Source organism: Melospiza georgiana, chromosome 29 (genome assembly GCF_028018845.1).
Source record: "Melospiza georgiana isolate bMelGeo1 chromosome 29, bMelGeo1.pri, whole genome shotgun sequence".
NCBI classification, from domain to species: Eukaryota; Metazoa; Chordata; class Aves; order Passeriformes; family Passerellidae; genus Melospiza; species Melospiza georgiana.
The window spans coordinates 1,163,414-1,184,342 of NC_080458.1; the positions used below are offsets into that span (position 1 = coordinate 1,163,414).

The 20,929-nt window shown below is 47.8% G+C and overlaps 1 protein-coding gene across 1 annotated transcript in view; it reads right to left on the reverse strand.

Annotated features, from left to right (window-relative positions):
- Nucleotides 1-20,929, reverse strand: part of LOC131094392 (zinc finger protein 572-like) — a 68,195-nt gene that overhangs the window by 25,155 nt on the left and 22,111 nt on the right. Inside the window, exons 4-8 of the mRNA XM_058041986.1 lie at nt 12,048-12,160; nt 11,265-11,382; nt 10,461-10,560; nt 9,966-10,061; nt 9,698-9,723 (exon numbers count right to left, since the gene is read on the reverse strand). Coding sequence (XP_057897969.1) covers nt 9,698-9,723; nt 9,966-10,061; nt 10,461-10,560; nt 11,265-11,382; nt 12,048-12,160 — 453 coding nt within the window. The remainder of the gene's footprint in view (nt 1-9,697; nt 9,724-9,965; nt 10,062-10,460; nt 10,561-11,264; nt 11,383-12,047; nt 12,161-20,929) is intronic.

Here is a 20,929-nt window from a genome sequence, read left to right on the forward strand (position 1 = left end):
CTCCACAAGGCCCTGAAATGCAGCAGTGGCCTCTTGGCTCCACAAAGCTCCACTGCTTCACATTGGGACCATGCAGCCCAACAGAACCACAAAGATGTCCTTGGTTCCACGAGGCCCCACAGTGTCACAATGGCCCTTTGGATCCATGGTACCCTGCAGTGTCACAATGTTCTCCTTGGTTCCAGAAGTTCCTACAGTGTAACAGGTTCCACAAGGGCCTGCAGTGTCACCATGGCCCATTGGTTCCACAATGCTCCCCAGTGTCACAATGGTCTCCATAGGAAGGAAACAAGTGAATACCAGCGGTGCAGGGGTATAGGTGGCATGTGAGTCATAGTAAAATATATGTATTGTATAGGTGGCCTTGCCCCGATAAGTCCTGCATGTTCTAATGGGGCTAATTCCCAGGTGCCCATGGCTCTCCACATCAGCGCGGCAGCTCTGTGGGACCAGAGCTGTGCGTCAGTATCGTGCCCCGTGCAGCTGCAGCAGGCTCAGGAAACAGAGGGGCCCGAGGGTGCCAGTGCTCTCCGCCTGTCTGGCAGAGCCCACTGGACAGGCTGTACAGGGCAAGGGGCCCTACAGGCCGGTGAGCACCGAGCTCTCAAGGCAGTTGTGCCCCTTACCAGTCACACATTGGGGCACAGCGCAGGAGGCTATTCACCACGGGGGCAGGGTGTTCTTCAGCGAGGCTGAAGAACAATGGCCATTTGCAGACCGGCGTCCACAGACTCACAGGATGTGAGTCTCTGCAGCACGGCACTCACCATGGCTTGCACCTGGAGGAAGTGGCATGGGGAAGACTTGGAGTGCTGTCCAAGGGAGCAACTTGCCCAGCTTCCCCCAAGAAGTGCTTGCCTTCCCAGCCCACTGTGATGGGGCTGAGGGGGGCCAGCAGACATGGCTTTAGGGGCCACGTGATCCTGGGAGGCCTTCAGCCCTGGCCCCAGGCTGCTGCAGAGAATAAAAACCCTTCTGGAAAAACTCCAGAGTAGGTCTAAGACTCACAGTGAGCGTGGGCATGGCCACAGTCTCTGGGATGCCCTGTGGGATGGTGTTGGTGGTGGCCGTGCCCTCTGTCAGGGCCATGTCAGCCTCCTCCCAGCCCTCATCCATTTCCCAGTCAGAGCTGGCGGCCAGGTCAGAGGACGCTGTGCTGGCAGCAGCCTCTGCCCTCAGCTCACTGGGCCTGGATTCAGGCTAGGCCGTGCCCTCGGGTGTGGGGCCGCTGGTCTTTTTGTGCTGAAGGCACAGGAACCTCCGCAGTGTCTGTAGCAGAAGGACAGGCGGGAAGAGAGAGACGTTCCATGGTCTGCTCCAAGCACAGGGCTTGGCTGGGCAGTGCCAGCAGGCCCAGCCCAGGTGGGGATGGCGGCAGGTACCTGCGCTGCTCGGTGGAAGCGGCCATGGATGGGCTCCTGCTCTTGAGTCTGGTCCTTGGCTGCATCTGGCAAAGAGAGAGCTCAGCCAGAGCTGAGGGGCTGTGGGAGAGGCCGGAGAACACAGCCCAGCCCTGCGCTCCCCAGGCAGGGACAGCCCCCCGGGAGCCCAGGGGACGGAGCATGGCCATCGGTGGGGGCAGCCCCAGCCCCTGTCCCATCCCATCCATGGGCGTGTCTGCAGGGATGGGATGGGATGGGATGGGATGGGGCCAGGATGGCTACAGGCACCGGCCCTGCGGCCCAGCTCCACCACTCACCGTCCTGCAGTGGCTGCAACTGCTGCAGCTGTGCAGGCTGCTGCGCTGGGGCAGCTGCAGGGCCTTTGCTTTTTTTGCCCCGAAGCCTCTTGAACAGGCTGAGCAGTCTGCCTGCCATTCTGCTGTCTGACCTCAAGGGCACCTTCGAGACAGATGCCTCGGCAAAGGCCCGAGTCAGCGAGTGCTGCAGTCGTGCCTTGCAGGCACCTCCAACAGAGGAGCCTCAGGAAAGCTACAGGACAGCAACTCCTGCACTCGAGGTCTCCTGCCACAATGACAGGAGACTCCTGGTGAACGATGGAGGTTCCCACAGCCTGGCCACGAGGGCACCGGCTGCAGGGATGGAAGATGCCTTGGAAAAGCTCCAGGTCAGCAATCAGTGAGCCGGCTGTGCGGGGACACCTCACAGCACCGCTCTGTCACCTCCTGTCCTGTCACGTGCACCAAGCACTGTGGCGTTGCCTCGTCACCGCCAGCACCCATGTCACCATGTGTCACAAAGGGTCCTGTTCCATTCTGTTCCATGGTAACCGTGCTGTGCCATGTCAGCAAGGGCCCTTGGACACACTACCAACTGCCCTGAGGGCACCCCCACCCCACCCAAAATACCTCTGATTGGAAGAAATCCATTGCCCCAAGTGTCTAAGACAGCCTTGGACACACCAAGCCCAGCCAAATGCTCAGGGAAGGACTCTCCACAGTGCCAGGCCAGCACAGCCTAGCTTGGTGCTGGCTCTGGAACAGAGCAGCCTCCAGCAAGCACAGGGCAAACACATCTTGCCAAGAGTTAAAACACACCAGAGAGGGGAGGTGGCATGAATGTGTGCATCAAGGCCTTTGAATTCACAGCTCCCCAAGAGAGCTTTGGGGCACTCGGCTGGACAAACAGGATCTGGCTCAGACCTGTGCTCAAAGGTGGGCAACAAACCCTGCTACAGGTGCTTGGCTTGGTCTCTGCAGGCCCAGGCAGATGCCCAAGCTGCTCTTCACATCCTTGCCCTGCCCCTCTGCCAAGTGCATGGGGCCTCAAGGACTGAAGGAAACACAGGGAGTCAAATGGAGACACTTGCACCTGTCTCACTGGGGGCTCCTGGGAAAGCAGTTTCCTTGGGAATCAAGCCCCTCTCTTCCAGGGGCACTTCCCCAAATGTGTACATTTCCTGGGCAGCACCAACACACTCTTAAGTGTGGGGTGCAGAAGTTCATGGACATCACACCATGACCAATATGATCCAGTGAAGCTAAATTTATTATTTCTAAAAAGACTCTATTTATAATAAATCTCTACTGTCCACGCGTCTCTAGCTAATGCATGATTGGTTAGTCCTAGCTGTTCACACGACTAAAATAGAATGCTGATTGGATTACCTAATTTTTCATGCATCTTGCTGGGGTTGTCTGGCCACCCCTGGCTCACTTTCCCAAGCTTGCTGACAAACTTGCTGAGTCCTGATGACTCTTCTTCTTGTATCTTTTTCAAGGATACACCGACCCCATTTCTGATTATGTCCATAATTCATTCTTTGTGAACTTGTTCATTGTCCATTATTACAAGCAGGCTGGATTCAGTGCATTGGCTAAATATGGCCCTTGTCTTGCCAGAACTCCTCAACCTGCAAAATATCTTCAACAGTTCCCCGCTTTTTTTTTGCACAAGCCAGACTGATTTAAAAGCACAGTCAATTACTTTTTGCACACAGCACAGTAAGCAAGGCACTATAAGCAGAATTGAAAAAAGAATACCAAGACAATAATATGTAGAATTATTTATTAATTACATAGCCAAGAATACAAAATACAGGCAATAATACATAATGCCAAAGCATACAAAGTCCTTGAGACAGCCTATTATTCCCCAGGACTTTAGCCACTCATCAAAAGTATTCTAAACAACTGTCAGCTTTTTCACATTCTCCTTAAGCAATGACAGTTTCTTGTGAATAGATTCAGAGTGGTCAGAGAGATTCATGCAACACATCCCTTCAAAATCTTCACACCCATCTCCTTGTGCTAGCAACAAAAAATCTATAGCAGCCCTATCCTGTAACACAGCGTGGTGTATGTTACCTACATCAGCGGTGGGCTCATTCAGTATTGCAGATCTAATGTTAATTTGTTTTCCTGTCCAACAGGCCAATCGTTTGAATTATGTAAGGGCCTTTGATGAAGCTAATCCTGGTGTAAAAAGTGATGCCAATTTAACCGAAGGCCAATTTCACAATTCTACATTATCGTTGCAGTCTGAGCCTAATGGATGCACCCTATGTTTTGGACATTGGAATTTGTGCCTGATGTCATCAGGCATCTGTTGAATGCTAGGGGCAAACAGTGACAATTTCCCAAAATAGCATGGTCCTCCTAATGCTTTCCGAGGAATTGCAGGCCAAGCTTTATCTTCACAAAAGAGAAATGAAAGTAGAAAAAAAGTTATTGTAGAAGTTTTTGTAGAAGGGACTTTTCTCTCAAATGATGTAGAAACTTTTCCTGTAGTAACTAATGCTGCAAGTAGAGTTTAAAAACCTTTGAATTGGAAGATGTTAGGAAAGTTGAGAGCTGCAATTTCACAATTTGGTTGAAAATCTCAATTTGCACTGTCACTTCTGCAGTATATTTTTCCATCTAACACGTTAATTCCAGCTGATGTGCATACCCTAATAAGACTTATAATGCCACCCCATTAGCAGGTGATGCGTCATAAAAGCTGGGAGGAAAAGTGTGCTCAAGAAGCAGCAAGACCTAGAGTGCAGGGTGATCCTCTGTATAGTTTAAGAGCACAACAGTTCCTTGGCAAGGGGCCCTGGGCTACTGCCACTGCCCAGGCTGGGAGCATTGATCAAGTCTTACAGATGAGCCAACAACTAGCATATAATGCTATCCTTGCACTTCCAGATAAGTTACACACTATGTCTTTTACACAGATTTGTCAAAGAAAGAATGAAGACTTTGATAAATTTGTAGACAAATTGCATGAAGCTATCTATAATCATTCTGATTTAAATTCAGACACAAAGATACAATTGTATAGACTTTGGGATCATTACTCCATTCCAAATAGCTTTCCCTTCAGTCACAAGAGCCTTCCATCTCTTCCAAAAATTGCCTGCTGAAACTCTTCTGCTCCCTTCCAAATCAGTTCACTACTCCAGCATAACCTTTGAAGCATGGACAGATGACTCTTCAACTAATTATAGTAGAAAAGAAGGGTATTTATTGCAGCCCTGGTCACATGTGAACTAGTTTCCAAAGACACGTGCAAGGAGTTGCAGACTCCTGCTCTCTATTTCTACAGAAAAGATTTTACATTAGATTTCTAAGGATGCGTAATACATAATTATCACCTGCCTGCTTCACATTTTTATCAGCTGAATATCTATTACAGCTGCGCAATTGTATTCCCTTAACTGGATTGGTGGGATTTTGAAATGAGGGAGTGGTTGTATGGGAGGAAGAAAGCCATCTTCCTCATGGTGAACTCTTCTCCCATGGCCAATTGGCAAGATCTTTTGACCTGCTGCTCATGGTCCAAGCCTCTCCTAACTGTTCAATTATTCTTAAGGCAAGGTATTTCTATGGTCTCTGCTTCTTCACAATTGCTTTCTCTACCCCTGGCACTCCTAACTTTATGTTCCTAATATATTTGGTACTCTTTAACTAAGGGACATGATTTCTGCTAGCTGTATTACTAACTTAGCTTCTTACCTCATTTGAAAATCTTAACTAAAACATGCAATTCTACTTTCCCAATTCTATTCCCAGCTGGCTCCTCAACTCATCTGCATTTTCAGTTATCCTAATTACATTTTCAGCTAACCCCTTGACTCACCTCAGGCACATCCTCGACTGCCTCTCTCCCAGCAGCTCAGAGCTGCATTGCACAGCCCTTGCTTTGTGCCAGAGAGCACAAAGCAGGTTGGCCTGCTGGGCCTGAATATTTCTGCCAAACACTCTGCATCTCACACCTTTGCTCTGGCTCAGTGCAGAACTGCAGGATTGCAGGTGCTTCCTCCCAGAGCTGTGTGAGGCGCTGGCTCCTGCAGATGGGCCCTGCCTAGCTGTCCCTGTCTCACGCTGGCCTCGCTTCCCTGGCACAAGTGCCAGGCCTGAAGGAGCTGCCCTGTGCTCCAGCCTGCCGAGCAGCCCGGCTCCCTCCCCCGGTGCCCAGAGTGCTGCACACACTGCTGACCTTTGCCAGGAGTTGCAGGGCAGCTGGCAGAAGAGGAGGAATCCTCAGCCAGCCCAGCAGCCCTCGGCTGCCCTTGGCCTTTCCCTGCTCCTGGGCACACTCCAGACGGCCAATACCTCCAGGCCGGGCTGTGCCCAGCACGGCTGCGCTTCCCCTCGGCAGCAGCCAGCTGCCACCTGGGCTCTGAGGGCGGAGGATTCGCCCGCTCCCAGGAAGAGGCACCCAGGGCCCGGCTGCTGCCTCTTGCAGCTCCAAGAGCCTCTTTCCAGCCTGCCTCTGCCGGGGCTCAGGCTGCTCCGGCCTCTGCCGGGGCTCTGCTGGGGCTCCAGCCCGGGCAAGGCCGGGCCCGCTCTCACCTCACAGGTGCTGACAGCTCTGCACCACAGGAGACCTTCCCGAGCACCCTCTCTGATCTTTCTGCTTTCTCACTTGAGCAAGGCTCTCCTCCAGCCAAAGAGATAATTGCATTTAGGGATACAAATCCAAGTGGCAGGAACCCCAATGCTCTCCAGTCACAGCTGAAGGCCTGCATCTGCACAAGATGTTTGGGCTGCCTCATTCTTCCTTTGGTTTTGCCTTCAAATGCCATTGTCCTTTCTGCCTCAACTAGAAATACCACAGCTGTGCCATAACCAGCCAGTGGGTCATATTCCAAAGGCAGTGTGGTCTGGAGAGGATGAATGAAGAAGAGCCCTCCTCACTTATGAAACCATACAAAAGAAGCCATATGTGTGACTTAGCACCAATAAAAAACAACTGATAATTCAGAAGGAAATGTTGAATTTTCTGAAGGGGTCAGAAGGAGGAGAATCTTCCAAATGAGTTGATGTTTCAGAAATTTTAATTAATTACAACCCTAATCTATAATCCTATGCTACAAATCTCTTCAACAACCCTACTCTACAATCCTACTCTAAACTGGTAACAGAGATAACATCTTGACTTGATTGTTACGTTCTCATCTCCTAGGGTTAGGGTTAGGGTTTGGCTTAGGCTTAGGCTTAGGTTTAGGCTTAGGCTTAGGGTTGGGGTTAGGGTAAGGGCTAGGGATAGGGTAAGGATTAGGGATAGGGATAGGGTTAGGGTTTGGGTTTGGGTTAGCATTTAAGATTAGGGTTAGGGTTTAGGGTTAGGGTTTAGGGTTAGGGCTATTCTTCTTCTTCACTGAATTGATGAGTTGTGCCAGGATGAATGCTGGCTTGGCTGAAGTTACAAATGGATGCTGTCCACTGGAAAAAAAAAATACAATAAAGAACAGTGAACCACTACTTTCCAAGTTCAGTGCTTCAGAGACTCAATCAGGATACATCAAGTTCCTAGCAAGACCCAGAAAGAAGAGCAATGGGACCATCTGCTCCCCAGTCATCCCCAATGAGCAAGACCTTGCCATCACGGGCAAATGTGGCCCAGAATCCCACTTATCTGTTTATTGTGATGTCTTCATCACGCTGGGATTTTTGCCCTGCCAGTGCTCTAGAAATGGTGCTTTCTGTCCCTGGGTTTTCTTCCTTTCAGGAAACTCCAATGGCTCACATAGGTCCCTGCCTTTCAAAGACAGGCACTGTGCTAATTCCCACAGGGACAGAAAGCAGTGTCTACCTTTCCATGCCCATGTCCTCATGTGCTGGATGGCACCTTCCTTCCCAGCAGGGCCAGCCCAGTGGCACTGGGTCCTGCAGTTCCTCTCTGCCACACAACCTGGCAGTAACCCTGGCACAGTTCCCGTCTGCTTGAGCGTGCCAGGCAGCAGATGGGGCTGGGACAAGTCCCTCCCAGCTGTCCCTGTTTGCGTGGCAGAAACCTCTAAGGGTGGGCTGGGGGGCACAAACCAGGGCCCCTCAGAGGCTCACAGTGAGCCACCCACAGCCCCTCCTGCCCACAGTCAAATCTCTGACTGCTCAGCTGGGACTGGCTTCCTTGGGTTCCTCCACCACCATTTCATGTCTCTGTACCCTGCATTGCTCTACTTCAATTCTTTTGCCATTAGATAAAACTGAACACCCCACCAAATCACAAAAGAGGGCAACAGAAACACTCAGAGGAGACTTTATTGCCACTTTCCAAGACTTCAGAGTGGCTTTGAAGAAAGTGGAAGATATCTTTTATAACAGGGCCAGTTACAATAGGATATGGACAAATATTTTTAAACACAAAGGGCATCTAATCAGAGTAGGTCTAAGGAAGAACTTGTTTTCTCGGAGCATGGTGCCACCCTGGCACAGCTTGCCCCAAGAGCTTGTAGGTGCCCCATCCCTGCAACCATTCTGGCTGTGGCGGCAAAGGGCTCTGAGCAACCTGATCTCTTTAAAGATGTCCCTGCTCATTGCAGGACACTTGCACCAGAGGACATTTACAGGACCCTGCCAGCCCAGCCCAGTCCAGGATTCCTCACCATTTTCATTTGAAGAGCACCAAGAGTGGAGGTGAGGAGGAAGAGGGCTCATCTGATGCCTTGGACTTGAGTGGAGGAGGAGCCCATCCCTCAGAGCCTGTTTCAGCTGCAGGCCCTTCACATTTTAACTGCAGGAGCTCCTTGGCAGACCAGCACCGCTCCTCATCTCTCTGCAGGCAGCAGCTCAGGAAGTCACGCAGCAAAGCTGAGAGGAGCTTGGGCTGCTGCAGCTTTGGGGTCCCCATTGTGGCTATCAGGTGTTCAGCCTGGAAAAAAAAAAACACGAGGCTCCACCCACTGCTTTCACATCTCTAAGTGCTCTCCCAGATCCCTTTGTTTAACCTCTGCTCTGCAGTGGCAGTTTCTGCCCTGGCAGACACCCAGAGATGACTTTACCAACAAAAACGCCAAACCCCAATGCAGCCACAGCTTTTCCACCATCCCACAGATCTTGCCTCGGCAGCTGATTTCATTGACTGACCTAGTTAGTGGGAACTACATCACCACAAGCACATTTGCTTCTCTGAGGATTCACACCAGCTTGAGAGGCTTTTTGGAAGAGAGACTTTGCTATACAAATTTCAAGGATTAGTACAGGAAAGGCATCTCTGCAGTGCTTGTTGGTCCTTTAAGCACAGCTGCCATAGAACAAAACTCATCAAGCTTTTTGTGCTATTCTTGAAAACAATGGGAATTGGAAGGAAAGAAAGGAAATCCATCAGTTAATCCCCAGGTAAGGAAACAAACATTTACAATCTCATCTTCAACACAGACACATTAAGATGCCTGCACAAATGTATTGGGATGAAAATGACTGCTTGGACACACAGGAGACACCTGCAACTCTGTCTCAGCAGTCTGAAAATTTCAGCTTCCCATTTTTCAAAAGAGAAATTTTCATGGTCAGAAGAAGGAGAGGTGCCATCCCTATGGTCAACCTCTGCTCATTTGGCTACTCAAGTCAATACATTAGTGGTAGACCCATTCCAGAAATTGTCAGAAAACAAACAGGAGGTTTTGGCAGGCTCTCCAAATCACCAGGCTTCGGCTTGGTGACACAGAGAACGTTCCTTGGGCTAGGAGAGAAACACGGTCACTAAATGCAGTGCAGCAGCACTGCACAAGAAGCAGAAGAGACTCTTTGGCCTTTACACCCTCATGCCCAGGTTTCAGGCATGTTTCCCAGTGAGAAGCAACTGCACAGTGGGTTAGGTTCCTCTCTAAAGACCACAGTTTTAGAAACTTTGTTGGGTTTGGGTTTCATTCCTTCATTTATGGAAAGATAACAGAAGTTCTAAGATGCTTGTTTCCTGTTACTTGGGCCATCTCCACAGACAAAAGAACTGGAACCCCTTATAACCCAAAGGAAGGTGTTGCCTAAGAATGAAGTTTGTTTGCATGTGATAAGGCTTGAGTTACTCACCGATGCAACCAAAACTAGAGCAGATGCTGATGTGTTGCAGGGATATTTGTAGGAGGGGACATTGGTGGAAGTAGTTCCAGCAGATGGCAATGGGATTTTTTCCAACGGCACGCAGGACAGGGAACAGGTGAGAAAGACAGTGGGATCAGTGAGTATTTGCTCCTTACTGTGCCAGAACTTTCGCTCCAGTAAGGAGGTTCTTGTTCTATCATTTCAATCCCCACAATTCCAAAAGACCATATGTCCACTTTGGGGCCATATGGCTGACCTGTCACCACTTCAGGCGCCATCCACCAAGGAGTCCCGGTTAGTGAGCACCGTCTGCTCTGCTCAGGAGTGAGCTGAGTAGGGAGGCCAAAATCAGCTGAGGAGAAAGCAAAATACTGGTTTTATTTGAATTCTGTGCAATTAGGAAAGCAAGCAAAAGAATTTCCCAGTAGAAGTTTGAAAATGTGCTGTTGAATCTCCTGGCATTGGTGACTTAAAAAGTCCCCCCATTTTTTACACTGCCTCCAGCAGTGGCTTTTGTTCTTTGGAAACTTTAGACTTGTAACTCCTTCCCTCTGGAAGGGACACACAGAGCAATGCCACTCTTGACTGCTTGTGGTTCCTTCTACCTCTGTGCACGTTGCAACTGTGCCCTCAGCTCGCAGCAGGGGTCCCTGCACTGCCACCAGCACCATTTTTGGGGAGCTGGCAGTCACTCCAAGCAGCCCCACACCCACATCCCTGGAACGCTGCACCTGACCAAGAATATACTGACCCAGCTTGACAGAACCATCAGTTCTGAGAAAAATGTTGCTGCTCTTCACATCTTGATGGATCACATCGTTTGAATGAAGAAAATCCAGTCCTTGCAGGCACTGAGAGAGAAAACAGAAAGTGGTGGGCAAAAATGAGTGATGTGATTTCACCACACAAGAAAGAAACAAACAATCTAAAAGAAAGATTCCCTCTCTGGGGGAATGGGGAATAATGGCAGAACAGTAATGGCCACTGAGAGGAAGAGCTCGCTGCTCCAACACCTGCAGAGCAGGACCTTTATGAGGAAAGGCACGCCAACTTTTGAAAGAGGAACAGCACCTGCTGTTGTAGGCTGTCCCTTGCAAACCAGCCAGGATGACTCCTGCTGCAGTGCATGTGCTCAGAATCAAAGAGCATTTTGGCTGCACTCCTATCCTTTTTAGCTGAGGACTGACAGAAATGGGTCTCTCTCTTTTTTCTTTGCTGATCATTTCAAATCCTGCCACCAGCACCTTTGCTTTTACAGGCAAGGAATGCAGTGAAGACAGACTCCAGGCAAACATTTAGAGAGGCAAGGTGGAGAACAGAAAATACAAATACAAGAGGCAGAGCAAGAATTCAACAGCAGGAGATAAGTGTACTGGCACTGAGTACACGGAGTGCAGGGGCACTGGCAGGCCTTTCACTTGAGATGCTTTTACTTGCCCATAGCATACCAGCAACGCAGAAACAAAGCCTGGCCCAGGAAATCACTCCAGCTCTGAGCCCCTGTTTCCCAGACAATGCTGCCCAAGCCCTTGGAAACACAGATGGGATTGCTGACCTCCCGACTGATGGCTGCTGTCTCATCTTCAGACAGGCAGGTCTGGCTGATGACATCGCTCAGGATGCCTCCATCCATGTACTCCATAAGCAGCAAGAGTTCCTCGCTCAGAAGGTAGCTGAAAGAAGGAAACAAGGGCGTGGAGATGAACATGCATGGCTACGTTGAATTTTTGTTTCCAGGTTTCTTATTTCCAGATGCCTTTGTGACAAGGACAGAATCAAAGGAATAGATATTCCCTCTTGGCTGTGCATTGTTTGCAATCTGTGCAGTCTCAAAGAGAAAGACACAGCTGTGTAAAAGGAGATGTCTTAGATGGACAGCAAATGAAAAGTCCAGTTTAGAAACAGCTGAAATAAAAAACGTGTCAGGCATGGTGTTTCTGGAAATATACCCCTAGTCTTCCTGGCATGCATAGCAATGGCAAAGAGGGGCAACAATCCAAGGGAAATCCACTTTAGGATGGTTCATCAGCACTTAAGAAACTTTAAAAAGTCAATCCCAAATAAATGTGGAGGCAGTGAACTTCCAGGCTATTGAGTTAGGAAGTTACAGCAGATTCAGGTTTTGAATAATTTTGGAATAATTATCAAAGTAGGTGTGCCAGAGAAGACTCATGCAGACAAGATGCACTCTCTTCTCATCCATTGGAGATGAGTAGAGAAATATGAATAAATAAAAATTAACAGCTCTACCTTCTGCCACTCACCAAAGTGGGTTTTTAAACTCTCATGTTTGCTGTATGTAAATGCAGATCCATGGGATAAGACCATGACCTCTCACCTGTCTAAATAACTCACAACATTGGGACTCCTATACCTCTTCATGATCATTATTTCGTTAAAGGTTAGCTCCTTCCTCCTCACTCCTTGAAGATTTATTTTTTTTATTGCCACCTAAAACGACATTGAAAATCAGTAACTTGAGAGGTTGGCGGCACGAGACTACAAGGCACGTGGAGCGAGTGATTTTTGCAATGACACAGCTGAGATGTGCAAAACTGCCTTGTGATTAGGCACTGCAGTAATTAGGAACTGACATTCCAACAGTCTATTTCTCTGCTCCCTTATTTCTCTGCTCCCTTGGGAGCCAGTTACAGGACACCTGGGGCCACTGTAATTTTGCCTTGTCCACTTGGTAACAGTGATGTCTCAACTATCACCCACAAACCTCTGACCACACTCTCTGCTGCTCTTTCTAGGATTCAGAAGAAGTAATCCATGCCTTAATACTCTGTGGATACATCTTGTGATATGGGCAGGGCTTAGGGCTTTCAGGAACGCCTTGCAGAACTCTCCCTATGTGCAGTTCCCAAGTGCAGCACTGCAGGTGGCTAAGGAACTACCAGTAACTTTCAGATGGATTTGCTGGCAGCCAGAAATGAGAATTCAGGACTCTGAAGCTGTAGCCCCAAAGAGCAGTGAGGTGCTCGAAGGCACCACCTTTGTTTTAGCAATGGAGAGCGAGTGAGCGCATCCTTCTCTGAAAAGAACCGCTGCCCTCCTTGCCTTACTTCTGGCAGCTCAGGAGGACAAAGTCCCAAATGTGTTTTGTGGGCTGGCACCAGTCTGTGCTTCTTGTGCCTTTTCAGCACAGCTCTGCCCAAAGCTCCAGCCACTGACCATGGCTGACCCCAGAGTCAGCGGCAGAAGACGGCACCGACCCCGCGCCTTGCCTGCCGCCGCTTTCAGAGCCAAGGGACACAGCAGTGTCGTTTCCTGCAGCTGAGCCACTGTTGCTAGGCAACGAAGACGCGTCTGCATCTTCCGACTCAGTGGACGAGGAATCCTCTCCAGCCCCCTTGGCCCCCCAGCCGCTTCCACCAGCCTCCCCGCCGCCTGAAGCCTAGACAGTCCCTGTTCCGGATGGTGCTGAAGACAGCGCCGAACCCACGGGACCCTCGGAGCAGCCCGCAGCCGCTCCTACACCCAGCGTGATTTCCCCCCCGAGTGTTTCGGGTTGTCCCGGGGCTGCCCCTGCAGCCCCTGTAGGGCGAGCTGGGACAGGGGAAGAGGGCATCAGCCACTCCTTCCATGGAACCGGCGCGGCCCGACAGCTGGGGGACGGGGGGCAGCCCGCCTGCCTGCTTTCAAGATCAGCATTCTTGGCGGGTTGGGGAGTTTTTGGTCAGTTGCTGTCCCTTAGAGGGTTGCCATCTCTGCCGTTTCTCTTGCACCCTAGCGGCGCAGGTGCAGGGGGCAGGTGCGTCCCGAGAATTCTGCCTGTGGTCCCCAGCCCAGAGGGGGTGGTGCCATGAGGCAGATGGGAAACACACCTGATGCATTTGCATTGCAGAGGGAGAGGGCACAGCTGGAAGAGACCATGGCTTGTTTGCTGTGAGGAACAAACATCTCCAGACCCAAGACGGGATTTCTGGGGAAGGCTTCTATTTCCCTGCTGCTGGCATGCCTCAGTCGTTTTGGGGAAAGGAAGCGTCTCACCACCCGTGCTGCCATTGTACTGGCAGCAGGGTGCAGGCCTGTGGGAATGCAGAGCCTGCTTCATGGGTTTGGCCTGGGATGTTGGGCTCAGGAAGTTTCTGGGCCAGGGCCACTGTGTGGCCTCCTGATGTCTCTGGGAGTTGTGGTTTCTCCTACCGGTCCTGGCCCGCCTTTTGTGGGCCAGCTTTGGGGTTCCTGGTCCGTTAAAGGGCCAGGGCCCCCAGGGCCTTTCTTTCTCTGGCTCTGGCTGCTTTGCTGCTGCTGCTCTTTTCGATAGAAAAAAAAAAAATTAAACATTAAATAAAAAAAGATTGAAATAGCTGGCAGCAGCTCTGAAGCACTGAAGCATTGAAGGGCCAGAAAAGGACATTCCATAAATTGTTCAAATTGTTTGAAATTGTTTGAAATTGTTTTATGACCGTCAATGGTTTTTCATAACTATTGATGGGACTTTTTGCAGAAAGTCTGTTTCAGGACCAAAAAGGACTTTCAGATATGTCCAAGAGGAACATTTTCAGCCCATGGACTGTTCCTGAAACTCAGCTGCTTGGACTTGAATTTTCTTTGTGTTGTATTTTGCATTTTCTTAGATTGTAAGATTGTTTTAGTGATTTGTTAGTATCATATGTTATACAGGTGAAGAAATTTCCTGTTCATTCCACATCAGCATTTTTTTTTTAATTTATATAATTTGGAAAGGTAAGATGTCACGGACATTCTTTCATAAAAATCCTTTCTTTTAGGAGTTTTCCTCTTCTGGGAAGCGGAGGCCTCAGAAGAAAAATGTAAACAATTATTATCTGCTGCTGTGGAATGTAACAGGTGCATCTGTGATTAGTCTTCTGTGAGTGTTTGGATTTGCTGACCACTCACGGGAGAGTTTGTCCTTGCTTTCTGCCTGGACACAGAACTTTGTTATTCATTCCTATTTCTATTCTATTCTTAGCTTAGTAGCTTCTGAATTTTTCTCTGTATTCCTTTTAGTATAGTCATAATGTATTATATATCATAAAATAATAAATAATCATAAAATAATAAATCCAGCCTTCTCATCTATCTCTCTCACCCTGAGGAACCCTTGCAAAGCCATGTAACACTGTGATCTCATAATTCCATGAGTTTCAAACCTTGAACTTGATGGTCTTGGAGGTTTTCCCCAACCTCAGCTATTCCATGACTCCATGATCCAATTGTTCCCAAATCCCAGGATTTCCAGAGGTCAAACTTGATGTTCTTGGAGATCTTTCCCCACATTTCCCCTGTGAATCCCAACCTATCCTCACCTCTCCCTTTTCCCTCCCTCCAGCGACCTCCAGGCTCCGTTGGAAAGCTTGGAATTGGCCTTCTGCTCCATCGTTCCCGCCAACATCGCCTTCCTCTGCCAAAGAGTCTCTCCATGGCTCCAGAACTCTGGGATCCCAACATTCCATGATCCCACATTCCACAATTCCATGAATTATGATCCCAGATCCCATGATCCCAGAACTCCATGATCCCATCATTCCGTAATTCCATTAATTTCAGAGCTTGAACTTGATAGTCTTGGAGGTTTTCCCCAACCTCAGCCAATCCATAATTCCCCAATTCCACAACCACACAACTCCATGACCCCATAATCTCATGGATCCATAATTCCATAACTCCATGATCCCATGATCCTCAGATGTCAAACCTGATGGTGTTGGAGACCTTTCCCAACCTCAGTAATTCCATAATCCCATTATTTGATTCCACAATTCCATGATCCCATAATTCCATGATTCTCCAACTTTGACCTTGATGTTCCTGGAGATCTTTCCCAACCTCAGCCATTCCATAACTCCAAAATCCCAGTATTTTCAGAGGTCAAACTTGGTTTTCTTGGATCTCTTTCCCAATCTCAGCCATTCCACAATTCCATGGCTCTGTGAACCCATAATTCCATTATTCTCAAACCTTGAACTTGATATTCTTGGAGCTCTTTCCCAATCTCACTCATTCCATAACTCCATGATCCCATAACTCCAAACTCCCAGGATTTTCAGAGTTCAAACTCTATGTTCTTGGAGACCTTTCCCAACTTGAGTCATTCCACAATTCCATGACTCCATGATCCCATAATTTAATGATTTTCAAACCTTGAACTTGATGGTCTTGGAGGTTTCCCCCAATCTCACTCATTCCATAACTCCATGATCCCATAACTCCAAACTCCCAGGATTTTCAGAGTTCAAACTCAATGTTCTTGGAGACCTTTCCCAACTTGAGTCATTCCACAATTCCATGACTCCATGATCCCATAATTTAATGATTTTCAAACCTTGAACTTGATGGTCTTGGAGGTTTCCCCCAACCTCAGCCATTCCATAACTCCATGATCCCATGATCTTCAGATGTCAAACCTGATGGCGTTGGAGACCTTTCCCAACCTGAGTAACTCCATAATTCCATTATTTGATTCCACAATTCCATGACTCCATGATCCCAGAATTCCATGATTTTCAAACCTTCAATTTGACGGTCTTGGAGATCTTTCCCAACCTGAGTCATTCCACAATTCCATGACCCCATAACTCCAAAATCCCAGGATTTTCAGAGGTCAAACTTGGTGTTCTTGGAGCTCTTTATTAACCTCAGTCATTCCACAGTTCCATGGCTCTGTGATCCCATAATTCCATGATTCTCAAACCTTGAACTTGATGGGTTTGGAGATCTTTCCCAACCTGAGTCATTCCATAACTCCATGATCCCATCACTCCAAAAATCCCAGGATTTTCAGAGGTTGAACTTGGATGTTCTTGGAGCTCTTTCCCAACCTCAGCCACTCCATAATTCCACAATTTGATTCCAGAATTCCATGACCCCATGATCCCATAATTCCATGATTCTCAAATCATGACCTTGATGGTCCTGGAGACTTTTCCTGACCTAAGTGATTCCATGATTCCATGACCCCATAACTCCAAACTCCCAGGATTTTCAGAGGTTGAACTCGATGTTCTAGGAGTTCTTTCTCAACCTCACCCATCCCACAATTCCATGGCTCTGTGATCCCCTAATTCCATGATTCTCAAACCTTGAACTTGATGGTCTTGGAGATCTTTCCTGACCTGAGTAATTCCCTGATTCCATGACCCCATTACTCCGAAATCCCAAGATTTTCAGAGGTCACACTCAATGTTCTTGGAGCTCTTTCCCAACTTCAGTCATTCCATAACTCCATGATCCCATCACTCCAAAATCCCAGGATTTTCAGAGGTCAAACTTGATGTTCTTGGAGATCTTTCCCCACGTTCTCCCTGTGAATCCCAACCAATCCTCACCTCTCCCTTTTCCCTCCCTCCAGTGACCTGCAGGCTCCGTTGGAAAGCTTGGAATTGGTCTTCTCCCTCGTTGCCACCGACCTCCTCTTCCTCTGCCAAAGAGTCTCTCCATGACTCCAGAACTCTGGGATCCCAGCGTCCCATGATCCTACATTCCACAATTCCATGAATTATGATTCCAGAACTCCATGATCCCACATTCCATAATTTCATGATTTTCAATTCTTGAATTTGATAGTCTTGGAGGTTTTCCCCAACCTCAGCCATTCCATAATTCCATGATTCCATGACCCCGCTACTCCATGAGCCCATAATCTCATGGATCCATAATTCCATAACTCCATGATCCCATCATACCAAAATCCCAGGATTTTCAGAGGTCAAACTCAATGTTCTTGAAGACCTTTCCCAACCTCACCTATCTCACAATCCCACAATCCCATCATTCCAAAAACACCAGGATTTTTAGAGGTCAGACTTGATGGTCTTGGAGCTCTTTCCCAACCTCACCCATCCCACAATCCCATGATCCCATCATTCCAAAATCCCAGGATTTTCAGAGGTCAAACTCAATGTTTTTGGAGATCTTTCCCAACCACAGCCATTCCGTAACTCCACTACTTGACTTCACAATTCCATCATTCTGAAACCTTGACCTTGATGGTCTTGGAAGCTCTTTCCCAAGACAGAGATGGATGCAATCCCAGGTCTCATTGCCCACAAATCCCAACCAATCTTCACCTCTCCCTTTTCCCTCCCTCCAGCGACCTCCAGGCTCCGTTGGAAAGCTTGGAATTGGCCTTTTGCTCCCTCGTTCCTGCCGACCTCGGCTTCCTCCCCCAAAGCTTCCAAGCTCTGGCCCTCAAGCGCTTGGACCTAAGCAGACATGACTTCTCCCAGGGCCTCCTGGAGCCTCTGCGGCTGCTCCTGGAGGAAACCTCAGCCTCACTGCTGCACCTGGATCTCATGGAATGCTGCATGGCCGACTCCCATCTGGATGCGCTGCTGCCGCCGCTGCGCCACTGCTCGCACCTGTGTTTCCTGGGAGTCTACGGCAATCCCATGTCTACGGCCACGCTCAAGGATCTGCTCCAGAAAACCTTGGAGCTGCGCGACATCCACCTGGTCGTCTATGCCTTCCCGTGGATTGCTGCAAGCCAGAGCCACCGCCGCCGGAATCCGCCAGGAATTTTGAGGAACTGGTGGATGAGGAACTTTTGGCGGCAGCCAATGTTGAGTTTTGCCAAATGTTGACGAATTCCAGGAGGAGTGACCTCGTGTGGACTTCCAACCCCTATGGCCACGGAACCTTGGACGACTTCTCCTTGTGATTTGGGAAAAGCTTGGAGCCTCCATAGTGGAAAAGCTCCAACACCTTAATTTCAAATCCTTCATCCCAAAATCCAAATCCTTCATCCCAAAGTCCAAATCCTTCATCCCAAAATTCCGCCTCATTCTGGTTTTTTTCCTTTATTTTGGTGCTTTTCTGTCTGGTTTTTATATTTTTTCACCCCATCCTGGTGTTTTGTGTTTTATTTTAGGGTTTTCCCCCTCATCCCGATGTTTTTCCGTCCAATTTTGGTGTTTTCCCACCCCAATCCCAAAGTTTTTAATTCGTATGGGACATTATTTAAGTATGAAACAAATATTAATTAATTATTTATCTGAAATTGGTTATTAATTAATTAGCTGTCACCACTCAATTTCTATCAAACCCCCCTCAAATCCCCAAACCCTTCATCCCAAATTCCCAAATCCTTCATCCCAAACTACCAAGTCCTTGATCCAAAGTTCCCAAATCCTTCATCCCAAATCCACAAATTGCCAAATCGCCAAATCCCTCATCCCAAATCCCCCAAGTCCATCCCAAATCCTTGATTCAAAGTTCCCAAATCCTTAATTCCAAATCCCTATAATCCTTCATCCCAAATTCCCAAATCCTTGATCCAAAGTTCCCAAATCCTTCATACCAAACCCTTCATCCCAAATCCCCAAACCCTTCACCCCAAACCCTTCACCCCAAATCCCCAAATCCTTCATCTCAAATCTCCCATCCTAAATTCCCAAATCCCCCATCCCAAATCCCCCAAACCCTTCATCCCAAATCCCCAAATCCTTGATCCAAAGTTCCCAAATTCTTCATCTCGAATCCACAAATTGCAAAATCCCCTAAACCCTTCCTTCCAAACCCTTCATCCAAAATTCCTAAATCCTTCATCCCAAATTCTGAAATCCCCCATCCCAAATTCCCGAATCTTTTATCCCAAATTCTTGATCCAAAAATCCCAAATCCTTTACCCCAAATCCCAAATTCCTTAATCTCAAATCCCCCAAATCAAATCCTTCATCCCAAATCCCCAATCCCAAATTCCCAAATCCCCAAATGCAGGATTTAAAGAAGGAAGGAGGTTTTTTAGGATTTTCTGGGAATTTTAGAGATGAGAAAAAAGAAGAATTGGGAAAGGAGGAAACTCCTCCTGAAAATATTGATTTAAATCAAAAATAGCATTTTTGGGGTTTTTTTTCAGTACATTTTTTAAGGTTTTTGGGTTGGGTTTTTTTGGTTTTTGGGGTGTTTTTGGGGTGGGTTTTTTTGGTGTTTTTTGTTGTTGTTTTTGGGGTTTTCCGGTGTTTTTTGGGGTTAGTTTTGGTGGGGTTTTGGTGGTCTTTTAGGGTTTTTTTTGGGTTTTCCCATGATTTTCATGGAGTTTTTTATTGGGGCTGACTGGGGTTTTTTGGGTGGTTTTCCTGTGGTTATTTGCGGATTTTTAGATGGGTTTTTGCCATTTTGGGGGCTTTTCATAGAGACTTTTTGGGGTGTTATTGGTGATTCTTCTGGAATATTTTTGGTGATTTTTGGGGTTTTTTCCAGGTTTTTCAGGTGATTTTGGGGGTTTTTCCAGTGGTATTTTTGGGTTTTCTTCGGCGTTTTCCCAGTGTCTCTTTGGGGTCTTTTGGGGTTTTTTGGTGTTTTTTGGGGGTTTTCAAGTGTCTTTTTGGGGGTTTCTTGGTGGTCTTTTAGGGTATTTTTTGGGTTTTCCTGACGGTTTTCATGGAGCTTTTGTTGGAGTTGTCTGGAGTTTTGGGGGGGTTTTCTGGTGTTTTTTGGGGGCTTTCCTGTGGTTATTTGGGGCTTTTTTGAGGTTGTTATGGAGTTTCTTTTGGGGCCTGTCCTGGGAGCGAAATCCTGAGCTCAACTCTTGGGCCAGGGCCCAGCGCACCAACCCAACCCCAACGACTCTCAACAGGATTTTTTAGGGTCTTTTTGGGGCCTTCTTGGTAGGTTTTGGAAATTTTTTTTTGTTGTTGTTGTTGTTTTTGGGGTTTTTTTTTGTGGGTTTTTTTTGTGGGTTTTTTGGTGGTCTTTTAGGGGTTTTTTTGGGGGGTTTTCCTGATGGCTTTCATGGAGTTTTTTTGTTGGGGCTGTCTGGGATTTTTTGGGTGGTTTTTCTTGGTTTTTATAAGGGTGTTTTTGGTGTTGTGGGGGGGTTTTCCTGTGGTTATTTGGGGTTTTTTTGAGGTTTATATGGAGTTTTATTTGGGGTTTGCTGGTTGTTTGGGGTTGGTTTTTAGTGGCTTTTCCAGGGTTTTGGGGGTTTTTTTGGTGGTGATTTTTGGTATTACTTGAGTGTTTTGGTGGCTTTTTCAGTAGTTTTCCAGTGGGCTTTTTAGGGGTTTTGGTGATTTTTTGAGGGTTTCTTGAGGTTTTTTTGGTGATTTTTGGGTTTGTTTTTGGAGTTTTTCAGTGGTTTTTGGGATTAGTTTTTCTGGGTTTTTTGGTGGTCTTTTATTTTTTATTTGGGTTTTCCTGATGATTTTCATGGAGTTTTTTGTTGGGGCTGTCTGGAGTTTTTTGGGTGGTTTTTCTGGGTTTTCCTGTGGTTATTTGGGGTCGTTTTTTAGGGTTTTTATGGAGTTTATT